The following is a 14,752-nucleotide window of genomic DNA, read 5'->3' as shown; positions in this document are numbered from 1 at the left end:
TACCTAAGAGTTCATTTTATTGTAGTTAAACTTAGCAATTTATCTTCATAAGTATTAGATACTGTTTGAGAGTTCCACTTTCCAAGTGACCTCAAAAAAAATGAAGTTAAGCTAAGTTATTGACTTACGAGGTTGGAATGAAACAAGTAGGTGCTACATCAGCTGTAAGGTCATCTGCTTTGTTTAAAGACCTTTTAAAGCTAAGGCTGAAACAAATATGGTTATTGTGTTCCATAATCAGCAATCATTCTGTTTACGCATGGAAAGACTCACATTCAAAGTAAAAGAATAATAGTTATTGGTTTTATTTGAATGGCATGGTTGTTTAAGCCTGAGTCAAGAATTCTTGATTATAAACAAACATTTCCTTAACATAAACTCCAAGGTTCAAGAACTGCACATGATTTGTGTTCCGTCTATCATTAGCAATGTCACATCAACAAGAACATACTCAAGGATCTATTAGATAGACTCTTGAAATTTGATCGATTTAGAATCGTTCTAAGGCAAGGAAGTCTTACTTTTTAAAACCGACAAAAAAAGGAGCTATTGTGCTTAGTATAAACAATTGGCTCCGAAAGCTAAAGAGAATTCCATTACTTCAACGTTTTCACATAAACTAATGTCCCACATAAATTAATATCAATAAAGATATAACTAATTTTTCAGAATAAGCTAATTTCAGAACTAAATTTAAGAAATGAAAATCAAACCTAAAGAAGAACTGGATCAGAACTGCAATTTCAAAATTCATTCAAAACTGAACTTCAAAACTGAAGAAAAACATGTTACTTAAATAGCTGTTTTCAAGGGAGGAAAGAAAGCTTAGAAGCCGCTTCAATGGAGAAACCAGAAAGCTCAGAAGCATGTAATCAGGAAGCTCTAAAATAAGTTACTTATACATGGTAGATAAAGGCTAATTAAAAGCATGTAAACGTATAACCATTTCACTTCACTAAAAAAAATTATCAAACTCAAGTAGAAATAAAAATCTAAGATACAAAACCAAACATATATAAGTTCAATATCAATGGAAAAAACCAAATCAGCAACAAGAAAAATAAAAAAGTGAAAGAGTCATCGGGGAGATAATAAACTGAAAATTCATGACATACAAGGATAATCAAATCCAAATCGACAGAGCAACAACTCAAAGACGATGCAGTATAATGCAATTGGTTTACACAACTCATATCAAAGTGAATACAATATCTTGGATCATCACACAACGAGGCGCATTGATGCCATTTCAAAAGTGCAAGTAAATAAACAATGCCACATTGTATTTTTAAAGCAAATACTGCAATAAACATCAATAATATTTTATCAAGTCGGTTGCATTGCCTGATTCACCTCCTACTAAAATTGGCAATTTACCCCAATTACATCAGATCTAAAGAAAAACATTCGAACATAGACTTCCTATTAACGAATTTAAAAGCTAAACTGCCCAAATAATCATCATTTTCAATGTAAATTACTGAAATTAGATTAGCAACAAAATAAATGAACCCTCAAATGATCAAATCAAAATATCACAAAAATTTCACACAACATTCGTAATGAACAATGAAACCCAGATCCAAAAGAAGAATCAACAAGCTTAATTTTAAAGCAACTGAAAAATTACAGCAAAAGATGGGATTGATAATAAAAAAAAATCACCTTGATAATTCGACGGAGGTAATGAGGGAAAACGGGATTGGGTTGCCGAGAAGTGGACGGCAATCGTCATTCCGAATTTCACCAGCCTTGGTCATTCCGAATTTCCAATACCACTGTCAATAATTGACAGGGAGTTGTTAGCCTTGTCTGGCACGATGTGAATAATAAGTTCTGGTTGTCCATCGAGCTTACTTTGACAATAGTTAGATTTATATTCAGCACCTATAGTGCACGTGACATGAACTTTGACAAAATTTAGACAATCTAAGTAGGAAAAACCAATTAATAAACAAGTTACTTCATAATCACTCAACATGCTGAAAAAATCAAAAGTTGAACTTCACTCAAGACGTACAGCTAGAAAAAGATATTCTCAGCCTCACAAAAACAATTAATCATCACTCACAATCATAAGCGATTCACAAAGGATAACCAGAGCAATACATAGCGTGATTGAATAAGTTATCAACACTAGAAACAAGATAATTGGGGTAACAATATCTAAATTTTCGCAAGATTATACTATCTAATCAAATGCAAAATTCCATCTATTCTTTCAAACCAGTCTAAACCACATAGGAGCACAGAGCTCAAGATACAAAAATAGGAATATTATTAGATAGTAGTAACTCTAACGAGACCCTTAGCCCTAGCTACCTAAGTCTCTAATACACATCTCAGCTAGGTTTTTATATTTCGTAAAGGGTTCTATATTCCATCTACGGTGAAATATTCTCCAGCTCCACTGAGTCGCTTAAGACAAAAGAGCTTTGAAAAATATGATTCGGAATGATCAAAAGCTTCGTTGTCCTGACAAACTTGCCAAGGGCCTAACACGACATTGGTATCCCCAAGTCCCATAAACTTGTCCTCTATTTGCCCTCTATTTACCAAATGCACATTCAAGCAATCACATTTCACTAGTCATATGCTAAAACGACTACACGATTGAATTTGAAATCTGAAAAGTAGATTATACAAAAAATAAAATTGTGGCAAAGAAACAAGAGACACAACTTTGAAAATCAGATTATAAAAATAAAAAAAAAATCAAGCGAAGAAACACAAGACACAATTCTGAAAATCAGATTATACAAAAAAAAATTCAAAATGAAAATTCAGGCAAAAAAAAACAATAATTAAACCAAAAGTTAAATCACAAAAAATAGTTTATGTAAATTAAAATTAAAATTAAAATTTAATCAAATGAAACCCTAGATCTAAACAAATTAAGCTTTCGATTTAATAATTGATATTTAAGGAAGGAAGCCTCTCGCTCAACCTCTTCGAAATCCAACCGATAAACTTTATAATTGATCAAAAAATTTAGTTATTAGGTTTCTACAAAGCTTCGAACGTATAAATAACTCATCAATAATCAACAACGCAAGATACCTCATTTGCAATTTCAGAAAATTTACAAAAACCCTAAGTTCAAAATATCGACAATTATAATCAAAATATTAATCAAGAATTTTAGGGTTGGACATCAAATTTCTCATAAAAACAACATGAAATTGCTTAATTGAAAGAAAAAACGATAGATCTGAAAGAGAAAGCGAGAAATACCTAAATACCGAGCTCCCAAGAAGCATTTCCGACCATGAGGCACCGTGAACAACCTAGACTTCGTCGCCTTTTGCGCATAGGCTTCAAATGAGCGAAAACTATCTTAGAAGAAGGAAATACATTGTCGGAATCGGAGGAATGAAGGTGAATGAGAGTGGGCGGTGAATGAAGGAGAGAAAACTACCAAAGTAGGTTTTTTTTCATGGGATTTGATGAATTAAACTAGCTAAGAATGAAATAAGTAATTAAAGAATTTTTTTAAAAAAATAATAATTATTTACAGCGCCACCAAAAGAGAACGCTGCAAGCCTGCAAATACCTTTATTTGTAGCGTCCTAAACAACTGAACGCTGCAAGAAATGCATTATTGAGACCATCCGAAAAATCACGGCCCTCTAACACATCCTTGACCAACTTAATTAAATTTGGAGCCACCAAATTCCAGTATTGTTGATAAAATAGCGATTAAAATCCGTCCGGGCCCGGGGCTTCAAAGGCCTTCATGCTCACTAGGGCCTTTTTAACTTCACAACTAGCAAAAAGTTTAGAATCAACCTCTCTGTCTTCATCAGCAATGAAAGGAAACTGATCTAAAAGCAAGCGTTCACCAACAAAATCAGACAGCTCCTCTTGAAACAACTTTGTCCAATAATCAGATATCATGGTTTTTACAAGTGCTGGGCACTGAACCCATTTTCTATTTGAGTTCTGAAGTGTTTCAATTCTATTCCAACGTCTTCGAATAATGGTGGAGAGGTGGAAATACTTGGTATTCCTATCACCATCCCGAATAGCATAAAGTCGGGATTTTTGAAACCACAATAACTTTTCTTGATACAAAACATCATCCATCTCTCTCCTCAAGGCACCTTCTAGCTTGATTCGATGTTAATCCCTTCTTTGTGCTAGTCTCTATTGAATACCTTCAAGCCGAGCCCAAAGTTCACTCTTTTTTCTGAATATATTATGAAACACTTCTCTATTCCAACTACTGATCAAAATTAAAGTCTTGAGAATGATTTTAAGAACAGAATAAGAGGAGCTCTGTTGTCCCACTTCGATCAAACAAAGGACTCAAATTGGTCATGATTCATCCAAGCCGCTTGAAAACGAAATGGTTTTACAGCATTCGGGGTTGGAGAAAAACTAGTGGTGCTCACAAGAATACGGTAGTGATCACTTCTTGACTTCGGTAAATTTCGAATAGCACCCTCAGGGAACATAATACGCCATTCTTCATTACTCAAACCTCTATCTAATCTTGCAGATTTGAAAGTCTCCAGCGAGTTACCTCTAAACCTAGTGTGCTTCGGACCCGAACAACCAAGATCTAGTAGCTTATTATTCTCAATCAAATTAGCAAAATTCCTACATCTTCGAACCATCTTGGAACCCCCAACACCATTTCTTCCCCTCAAGCTTGTAGTTTCATTAAAATCCCCTACCACTAACCAAGGCCCCGAATAATTCCCTTTAATTTTTTCAAGCTCCCTCCATAATTCCTTACGAATAGAACTATTAGGGCTAGCATAAATGGTTGAAAAATGCCACGGATCTTCACCAACTTTTTGAATTCTAATAGTCACATGTTGTGAGTGGTTATCACGAAGTAACAATCACCTCCTCTTCTTCCCAGAAAACCCGTATCCCACCAATAAAACCCTGAGCATCGACACGGGTCTGCCCTGAGAAACAGATTTGATCACAAATATTCTGAGCTTGCACAACACTAATGTTAGTCTCAACGAGCACAAGAACTGTAAGATTATTAATCCTAACAAGCTCCCTAATCAAAGCTAATTTATTCCCAACACCTTGAACATTCCAAATTAAAATCTTTATTACCATATTAAACAATGGAAAATTAGGAAATCGATCATAGCTGTTCAAAGGAACATTAGGCATGAGTGGCAGATATGCTTCCCTCAGAGCTCGCATTGGTCCGGAGGATTGTGTGCCAGCGGTGGAAACGAACTCACTTCCACGTGCATCTTGTTTGCCAAAGGATGATAACTCGCCAATGTTGGTCCCTCCGATGGCTAATCCACAAACATCTCAAAGGTCGGGGGGATGCATTTGTCAGATTCATGGTGACAATGTCTCACAGATTCACTAGAGTCCACACTCACGTCAGACCTTTTTCTTAGAGCTGAAGGGGTACGACAGGCCACTTCAATCCAATTTTCCTTGCTTGACAGGGATCTTGATTTAGAATAAGGAAGCAAATTTTTCTTATCATCTTGTTTCCTTATCCCTCTACCGTTCAAAGAATAGATATATCATCTTTTGGCAAAGATTGAGCAGTATCCTTATCAAGCCGATCTTTTCTAGAATTACCAGGATAAAAGATTCCCCTCTTTTTGCCAAATTCCCTTCACTCGGGTTTTTCCCAAAATTGCCTCCATTATCTTTTAATTGTGATTTCCCCAGTCTAATAATAGACTCGTCTAAGTAATTCGGTCACTGCCAAGATTGGCATTATTCCCCTGTGGAATATCCACTTCCTTAATCATATGATCATCTCCTAAATTAACAGTACTTGCATGAGTAAATTTTCCTCGGCCAGTATGGGTTTCCTCAATTACATCCCTTAATTGATTCTCTGGTAAGACTGAAGGGATTTCACATCTCTTCTTCAATTTGAAGAATTTCATATCTTGACCTCGAAGATTTAGCCAGCTGTTTCACATGCTCTATCGCCACCCCTGAAGTTTTCCTCCTTGCTTGGGCACTACCTTCCTGCTGGGTTTTCTTTTGACTAATGACGTTTTTACCCTAATCTTGAGCACTTTTCGAAAGTTGCTCTGCTTTTCCTTTGGACACTGACTTCCTATTACTTCTCTGGACGATCATCCAAGCTCCATATCTTGTTCCTCTGGTTTTTGGGTTTTGTTAGTGAAAAACTCCTCTTGTCCTTATTAACTTGAGAAGTAGGGACATTCTCATTATTACTATTCTCATCCTGGTGAAATTTATCACACTGCTCATCTTTGTGACTGAGTTTACCACATTTAAAACAAACTAATCTAAGCCCCATGTACCGAATTCTCCAAATTCTTCCATTCAACCGAAACTTGGCTAGTAAAGACTTTGTCAAATCGACCTCTATGCTAAATTGAACAAACCAGCCTCTGCTTTGAGTCACTGTATGCTTGCCAATTCTGATCACTTTATCAATTTTGGACCCTATTTTATGCAGAATTGTTTGTCGAAATACTCCACTGAGAATTTTGGGATACGCACCCATGCTGTAAGAGTCTTAATCGGTTCTTCGTCTGGAACAAAATTAGGAATCCATTTTCTGATAGTAAGGTAACTATCTCCTATCACCCAAGGTCCTTGAGCAAGCACAAAATCATAGTTTTCAAGATTATTGAATCTCATTATGTAATAGGCGCAACCAACATCAGTTAAAGTAATGTCCCGTTTCAAACACCACTTTAGTCTCAGCCGTCTAACTAAGACCTCATAGCTCAATCTTTTAACAAAGCATCTTTCCAAGGTTGTCTTAGCCTACGCTTCTCCTCTTTAGTCAACAAAATGGTCGGACAGAGGCTATCATCCTCTTCTCCATCCACCAGGCAGTCATCATCGGAGATTTCATCATTATCCGAAGTATTCATATCGAACAGAAGATTCAAAGAATATCTATTCCTTTTGTAACAGAGGAATAAGAATTCTTTCTCGGAGCATTACCTCCTTGCGAATCTTTAGTCATTGGAACCATTTCCACATCATCACATACCTTTACTGCCTCATTTTCACCCTCTACCGTTGGGGAGGAGCCCTTGTCTTCCCCGGATTCCTTAAATTTTTTATTTGATCTCTGCAGGAGATCAATTTTTTATTTGATCTCTACAGGAGATCACTTTCTTCACTAGACGAACCTAGGGTTTCACATCTCTCATGCTCTCCTTTTTTTTTTTTTTTTTTTTTTTTTGCAATGAGAAAAATTATAAAAACTGGGGACTTAAACCTATTTATAGTGGATATATTTAAAGGTATTAAACGATTAGTGTAATTTATTAGCGTTGACGACCAATAGTGAAAAGATTATAGCTAAACTGAAAATGAAATACTCGAATTTCAATTCAACGTCTTGAAATTGATACAAACAATCAACCATACATACTAACAACACGAAATCAAACCCTAAACAACAAATCAAACCCAAAAAACAACACGAAATCAAACACAAATACAATATGAAATCAAAGCCTGGGAACAATCACATTCTTCCTAATCAACCCCAATTCATTACACAAATCAGGATACAACCCTTTTCTAATCTCACAATAAACCTCACCATTCCACTTCTTCTTCAACAATTCTTCCCCTAATTTCAACCCTTTTTCCAGAACTTCATCCCCATTAATCCCAACCACAACTTCATCAACAACCCCCATTTTCACACCATCTTCCCCCTTCAATTTCATCCCTCTCATCATAATCTCTCTCCTCCATTTCCACCCAACTTTCTCCCTAAACAACACATTAAAATACTCAGGAAAAGTCATCCCAATATCAACCTCACTCATATACAACACCCCTTTATCCTTCCTCATCACCACATAATCGTGCGCTAGCGCAAGCGCGAACCCACCTGCCGCGGCATGCCCATTAATCGCCGCGATCGTCGGCATCAGAAGAGACACCAAATCTGCTACCAATGGTTTGAATGAATCAACCATTTGGTGTAAGTGGGTCAAGAACTTTCCGGATTGCGATTGCGCCCATTTTAAGTCGAACCCATTTGAGAAGAACTTGCCGGTTGCGGTTGTGATCAAGGCGAAAGGGGTTTGAGGGTCGGAAATTGATTGGGATTTGATGTCGGCGATGGCGGAGCGGATGGTGGCGATCAGGGTCGGATTCAGGCGGTGTTCGTCGTTGTTATCGTCGCTTTTAAGCGTCAGGATGAAGATGTTGCCTCGTTTTTCCACGCTGCACATTTTCACGTTTTGAAGATGAAATCTAAGAGAATGAGGATTTTTATTTTTGGTTTAATAAATAATAACACAATTAATACTTTGTAAAAAAAAAGATGAGGTTTTGGTTTTATTGGTTGGTGTTATAGATTAAGAATAATGTTGAAATATATCCTATCAAATAATACATATAAGTGTTAAACACTTTATAAGGCTAAGGGACTACTCCTCCTATTGTCATATGATTTTGGGATAGAACCTCTTTTGGTCTTGGAAATTGGATTCTCTCTTGGTTTGGGGGTGCTGTCCAGACCCGTATTTAACAAATACATTAGATGAAAGCGTGTGCGATGTATGGATTTTTAATACATAAATCTAAAAAAAATACACCATATATTTCTTAGTCAGACTCTAAATAATAAAATTAATTAATTTGCTATTGCCTATTTAAAAAGTCTAAGTTTTAATTTTATTAAATGTAATTTATGATGCGATCTTATTCGTTAGGTTTAGTTACATGATAATTTTTATTAAAAATAAAATTAATTTTAAATATGTTATGTCATTCATTTTTCATATGAAAAGATTTTTTTTAAAAAAAATCATTTAGGGGTCGTTTGGTTCGCTGGAATAGGGAAAGGAAATGGGAATGATTCCCTTTGTCAGTGTTTGTTTTCACTTTTTTGTCATTCCCATTCCCCCATTTTATTTTTGGGTTTACCCAAAAATCTCCTAAACCCATTCCCCACCACCCCCCTCTACCTTTTGCATTCCCATTCCCCAACCACCATACCCTATCAGCTGGATGCATCTCGCCGAAGCTTGCTGCACCTCACCGGATGGTCATCGACCTTCCCCCGACCTTCGTCGCCCTTCACCGCCCATCCTCCCACCCGTGGTTGTAGTCAGGCCAAGACCTCGAACAAAGAGCTTCCGCTGAATAACGTCGGAATCAGCAAGTGTAATTAAAAGGAGAGGGGCGTGGTGCGAACTGGATGTCGGTGTCGTTTCAGGCGAGGGATGGGTTACGTGTTTCAACCAAAGGGGTTGGAGATGGGTTACGGACTTACGGGTTTCAGGCGGGATGGGGGATGCGAGTTTCAGGCGGCTGACTAGTGGAGGTAGTGGTGAAGTTGTGCCGTGCGCCGACTGCGAAGGGGAAGGGGAAAAAGGTGGCTGACTGGTGGAGGTGGTGGTGTTACTGGCTGGTTGGTGGAATGGTGGAATGGTGATATGGTGGTTTGTTTCCCTTTGTTATTCAAAACAAACAACATAGCAAAATTGGGGGGTTTTCATTCCATTTCGATTCTTTTCCTTTGTTCATTCCATTTCAATTAACCTGTGCGAACCAAACGGCCCCTTAAATCCTAAATCACTATTCGTCGTTTTACCTTTAATTAAATTCTCAAATCACATTCGTTAATCTTTCTTACGTGGCGATTATTTTTTAATTTCATTGTTGAAAATAAACCCTTACTTAACATTTAATTTTAATAATATTAGGGTTGTACTAAATATTGCTCCCTTTATACCAGGTAACGCTCCCATTTTAGTTTGAATGGACTTATTTACCCTTCTTATAATATATATCAATCTCCTTTCATCTTTCACTTTTTAGTCCACTTTTTAGATAAAAACATAACATTCACACACTTTTCTCTTCTAAAATCAATAAAATTCAATTTTTTTTTTTTTACCTGGAACACATCCACACACCACTCGATCTACACTAACAACCACCAAGACGAGGTATTATGTTTGGTCAAAATGGGAATATAATAATAATAATAATAATAATAATAATAATAATAAAAATAATAACAATAATAACAATCATAATAATAATAGGAAAACATAAATTCACAAAAAAAAAAAGGAGAAACTCCAGGAAATTTTGGAACTCCAAGGGGGAAACGCCTAGAATTTCCGGCTCCCCTTGGAAGATTCGAAAATTCCAAGCGTTCTTTCCAAGGGGATCCAAAAATTCTAGGTGTTTCCCCATTGAAGTTCCAAAATTTCCAGGCGTTTCTCAAAAAAAAAAGAAAAAAAAAACACTTCAAATGACGTGCCATATGCTCCGGTGTTGCAAGGTTGTTGTAGAATTTTTAAAATATTTTGAATTACGGGGTCTTTATGGTGAGTGGTAAAGTATAAGAGAATTTAATAATGAAACTAAAGTAAAAGGTGTTTCGGGGTTTTCTGATGTCCTGCGGGAGAGTTACAATTCCGAGACTGGAACCGGACGTCTGTACCTGAAAAACAAACGGATGCTCCGGATAATTGGAGATCCGTCTCCGACGGTCAAGTTAGTACTTGATTAAGGAGTAATTAATGCGGAAATTAAAGTGATTGGGTCTCCCTAGGTGAGAGTGTTTAATGTGTGTAATCTGCTTTTTAGCGTGTTCTCTCCCTTAATGAGGATTAAGGGAGGTATTTATAACCTCGGGAAACGTGTCAATCTAGGTTTAGGTTAACCTTGGGCTGATTGGGCTTCCCTCGGAAGTTGGGCCTAGGTGACCGGTTATCCCAGGTGTCATGGGAAGGACACATGTCGTGTCGTAATTGGTCCATAGTGGACGGATCATTGCTTGACACGTGGCAGGCTCCTATTGGCCCATGTGACGGACACATGGCGGAACCTGATTGGTCCACTTGTCAGATGGTGATTGGTGGGGAAAAATCCCCTAATCATTTGCCCCTCACAGGTGGCACGTGCAGGTCACGTGTTACCTGTGACAGGTATCGCCCTGTAACAGGCGACGGCCTGCTACAGGTGTCACTTGGCGAGAGGCCGAGAGATTCTCCCGCCAAAATTTTGAATTCTGGAAGTGACCCTTCGCCTTCTCACTTCGCCTATATTAAGGAGTGTTGACTTCGGTCATTTTCACACTTGAAAACTTTGTGAGAGAACATTCGGACCCCTGAACTTGCTCTGACATTTTGGACCCTTTCTGCCTACCGCCTGCTCTGACAAGCCGACTGCAAAGGATTTTCAGAACTTCATCAATCGTCACTCGTTCAGATAACCGTCGGTTCTCTTACTCTTAATTTTCTCTTTACTTTATTCTTTTTTGAAATGGCACCACGGAAGCACACGACACGACCTAGGTTAGTGATCAGCCGGTCACCGGGGACGGCTGAATCTAGGACTAGGAGTGCCGCCTGCCCTTTTCTGGGCCCATCTTTGCCCTTTATACAAAGTCCGACTGTATCTGTGTCTATGCAGAGCATGATGGCCAGAACAAAAAAGACTGCCAGGATCTCAAATTCAGACGGCTCCTCCCACAGGGTGCCGATTAGTGAAACATCTGACCAGGCGCCAGATGTGGAAGTGAAACAAAGCGGCTTGAAAGCCGGCAGTTCTGAGGGAGGAGTCAAAGTGACCCCTTCCCATTTTACAGTTGACAATTCTACATTCTCTCCTGCTCCTTTTAAAGGAGAGGAGGCGGGCCCCTCCGGGAGAGGGGAGGAGTCGTCCTCTTCGGACTCGTCAGAGGACGATTCCGAGTCTAGCTCTTCTGGCCATGCTTCCCTGGACGCAGAAGAGAAAAACAGTCGCCTACAAGAGGCGAGGCTTTCTCACGCAGTTGAGAAGGGGGACGATTGGGCGGAGCCATCCGCCTCTCACCGAGAGCAAAATACCCCCTACTACTGCACGGTACCTCGGGGCCGGATCACGGCCATGCAAGAGAAAGTGGAGAGCTTTATCGCAAACAACACAATGGGCCCCGGCTTTTTAGTGTTCGTGCCGGATCCAGAAGACACAGTCGTATGGCCGGCTGGTACCAGTTATGATGGCGCCTGCTTTGGCTGCTACGAGGCGGCCATCAAGGCTGGGCTGCGCTTCCCACTACATCCAGCTGTTCAGCGGATCTTGGATGGGTATGAGCTGGGGTTATGGCAGTTAGCCCCGAACTCCTGGGTCAACGTACTCGGCTATGTGGCCGGGTGCGAACTGCACGGGGTGGAGCCGAGCTTCGAGGCTTTCGCCCACATGAACTACCTCAGCCGGACCCCTAAGGCAGGCGGTACCGGCTGGTATCAATTGACGAGCCACAGGGGCTACCTCATGACGAGAGGTAAAGCAAACAAATGGAAGGACTGGCGGAGCACCTTCCTCATCATTGAGAGTTCAAACACAGAGCTGAACAAGCGCTTCAACAGGTGGAACAGGAATCCGCCCCTTCTTGCAGGCGGCCGCAGCATGCCGCCTGTTCCCCCCAAGGCTAAGAAAGAGATCCTAGATAAAGGACTCTTCAAAGTAGAGTCGAAGGTGAACTCTACTTCAGGGGTACGAGAGCAAGTACCCCTGCACTGCGTCCCGAGCTTCAAATGGCTCTATGACGAGTACTTTTTGGCCGCCTGTGGCCTCAGCAGTCGGTGCTCAAGAGGTAGCCGGCCTGTCGAATACTCTGTTGTTCCATGCATTTCTTGTTATGGCTTTTATTAACTTTGCTATTTGTTTTCGCAGCGGACGCCATGAGCAAAATTACCGCCTCCAAGACTGCGGCGGCCATGTTGCGGGCCTCCATCATGCAACAGTCTTCAACCGACTCCCCCAACAAGGGGGCACCCTTGGTGGGCTTCGAACCTTTCACCCTCTTTTTGGAGTTGTGTTTATGCATATACTGACTCTTTTCTTCTTTTTTATACGAGCGCTCCAAGAGCTTCTTCTTCCCAACAACCGGACCCCAAGGCCCGGAGGACGACTGTTGCGAGCTCTCCTGGTTCTGCCAGGAAACATGTGGCGGCTGAGAAACAGCCGGCCACTTCTTCTAAAACTCCAGCTGGGCCACCTAGAAGTATGAAATTGTCCTTGTAAATTTTAGACTTGCTCCCTTCTTTACTAGGTCTAATCCGTTTGTTTATGCTTGATGCAGCCGGCCCTCAGGAGCCTGACTTGGTCGAGGTGGCCAAGTCTATGATCAAGGTCGTTCCTCCAGCTGAAAGGGAGGCGGTCAGGGGTGTCGGCACCCTTGACCTAGACGGGATTGCAGGGGTCCTTGCTGAGGTATACTTAGCATATTTTTGAGTATTTGAATTCCAGGACGCCTGTTTTCTTTTTGTTTGGAAACTGACGCATGTTCCCCTTTGTACTTAGGCCCTGATCCGAGTGAACGACCTTCGCAAGCCGCTTGACCGGAAGAACAAAGAGGTAAAGGCTGCAAAAGCTATGGCCGCCTCTGACTGTGATAAGGCAATGTTTCAAATTGCCCAAAATGAAGTTCTGACCATTGATATTCTTTATTATCAGGCGCAGGCTACCGCCGCTATCCGGGCTCAGTTAGAGGCGGCCCAGAAGAGGAATAGCGAGCTGGAGGCGACCATCAACAACCTCAAGGCCGAGCTGAGACCTCTTCGCCAAAAGATGTCCTCATACGAAACCTTGGAGAAATCCTTGGCGAGCGTAAAGGTACGCCTGGTGACCCAGGAGAAGAGTCTTACTCAGGAGCTCTCGGAAAAGGCCGAGCAAGAAAAGAAAGAGCTGGTCCGGGAGATGATGGAAGACTCTGCTCAAATCCAGCGCATGACTTGGGGCCGCCTCTTCCCCAATGTCGACTTTGCCTCATGGGAAAAAACGTACCGCCAGTGTTCTGATAGATATAATCAGGAGATCCTGGCAGCTGCTGAGGAAGAGGCGTTGGCGGCTGCTGAGGAAGAGGCGTTGGAGGAGGAGGAGCAGCCGGTAGTGGCGCTTGTGCCGCTTGGGGGTAATGCATCAAAGAAGGATGCAGCTGAAGCCGAGTCCAACAAGAAGAGTGCTGACCAGGCGGCAGCTGCTAATATTGAAGATCTGCCCCCTTCTTAAGCTTTATGTCTTCTTTCCACGGCCTGCGTGCCGTTTGTTTGTATTTACCCGGCCAGGGGGCCGGGGCTCTGAATATTTTGCCGGTCTTTAATGACCGGCTTCTTTTTAATGAATTTTTTGTTTTGCTTCAAATTTGTTTAAGTATTGAATATTCTGATATCCAATTGTACACTATACCGACTGTTTTACATGGCCGATAGTTGCAGACAGGTACGGATAGTTAGTCACGCCGCCTATGCCCCTGGACGACTGGTTGTCTGTTTCCAGGCTAGACGATCAGTCGACCATTTATCCAATCGGTATTCGAACCATTTTAAAGACTGGATCCCCTTTAGGCAGGCGGTTCCGTCATATAAAAGTAACCAAGTAGGAAAGTGGTTTCCTACTTGTCATGTTTTTAGGCTAGAGACTTTAGGCCGTCTAGGCCGACTGTTCCCCGCCATATTTAATCTAGTGTGAGCCGGTGCTGTATGAACACCTTTTTAGTTTCATACTAAATTTTTAAGGAGTGACCAAGTAAACATGATTGTTACCTAGTCGCCAAGTAACTGAGTAGTAGAGGTATCAAGTTCTTGGTGAACGTAGGTGCTAAGTAAAAGGAGGGTAGCCGCCTGTTTAGGCACAGGGTCGGCCAGGCCCTGATCATTTTTAGTTAAGTATAAGGGGGGTGGTTGTGTGTTTGGAACCAGTCGGCCCTCTTTTATGGAGAGTAGCCGACTATATGTCCAGACGGCATGCCCCTATGGTGAGTAAAATATTCAATGGAGAGTAGCCGACTGTAAAG

The 14,752-nt window shown here is 40.7% G+C and overlaps 1 protein-coding gene and 1 long non-coding RNA gene across 2 annotated transcripts; both read right to left on the bottom strand.

The window, feature by feature from the left end:
• Positions 1-1,414: 1,414 nt before the first annotated feature.
• Positions 1,415-3,542, bottom strand: LOC110698071. Its single transcript, XR_002506652.1, has 2 exons — positions 3,235-3,542; positions 1,415-1,778 (listed from the first exon to the last, which is right to left on the bottom strand). It is a non-coding gene; the product is annotated as an uncharacterized LOC110698071 (long non-coding RNA).
• Positions 3,543-7,294: 3,752 nt separating this feature from the next.
• LOC110698070 (enoyl-CoA delta isomerase 2, peroxisomal-like) lies at positions 7,295-8,275 on the bottom strand. The gene has a single exon (XM_021875473.1). It carries the CDS (start codon positions 8,181-8,183, stop codon positions 7,446-7,448), a length of 738 nt encoding a protein of 245 aa, XP_021731165.1. The 5' UTR covers positions 8,184-8,275; the 3' UTR covers positions 7,295-7,445.
• Positions 8,276-14,752: the final 6,477 nt, after the last annotated feature.

This window comes from Chenopodium quinoa, unplaced genomic scaffold, assembly GCF_001683475.1.
Source record: "Chenopodium quinoa cultivar QQ74 unplaced genomic scaffold, ASM168347v1, whole genome shotgun sequence".
Taxonomy (NCBI): domain Eukaryota; kingdom Viridiplantae; phylum Streptophyta; class Magnoliopsida; order Caryophyllales; family Amaranthaceae; genus Chenopodium; species Chenopodium quinoa.
This window is presented reverse-complemented; position numbering and strand designations above follow the sequence as displayed.

Excerpts from the sequence above, each read along its gene's own strand:
- LOC110698070 (XM_021875473.1), bottom strand. The coding sequence starts at position 8,183 with ATGTGCAGCGTGGAAAAACGAGGCAACATCTTCATCCTGACGCTTAAA.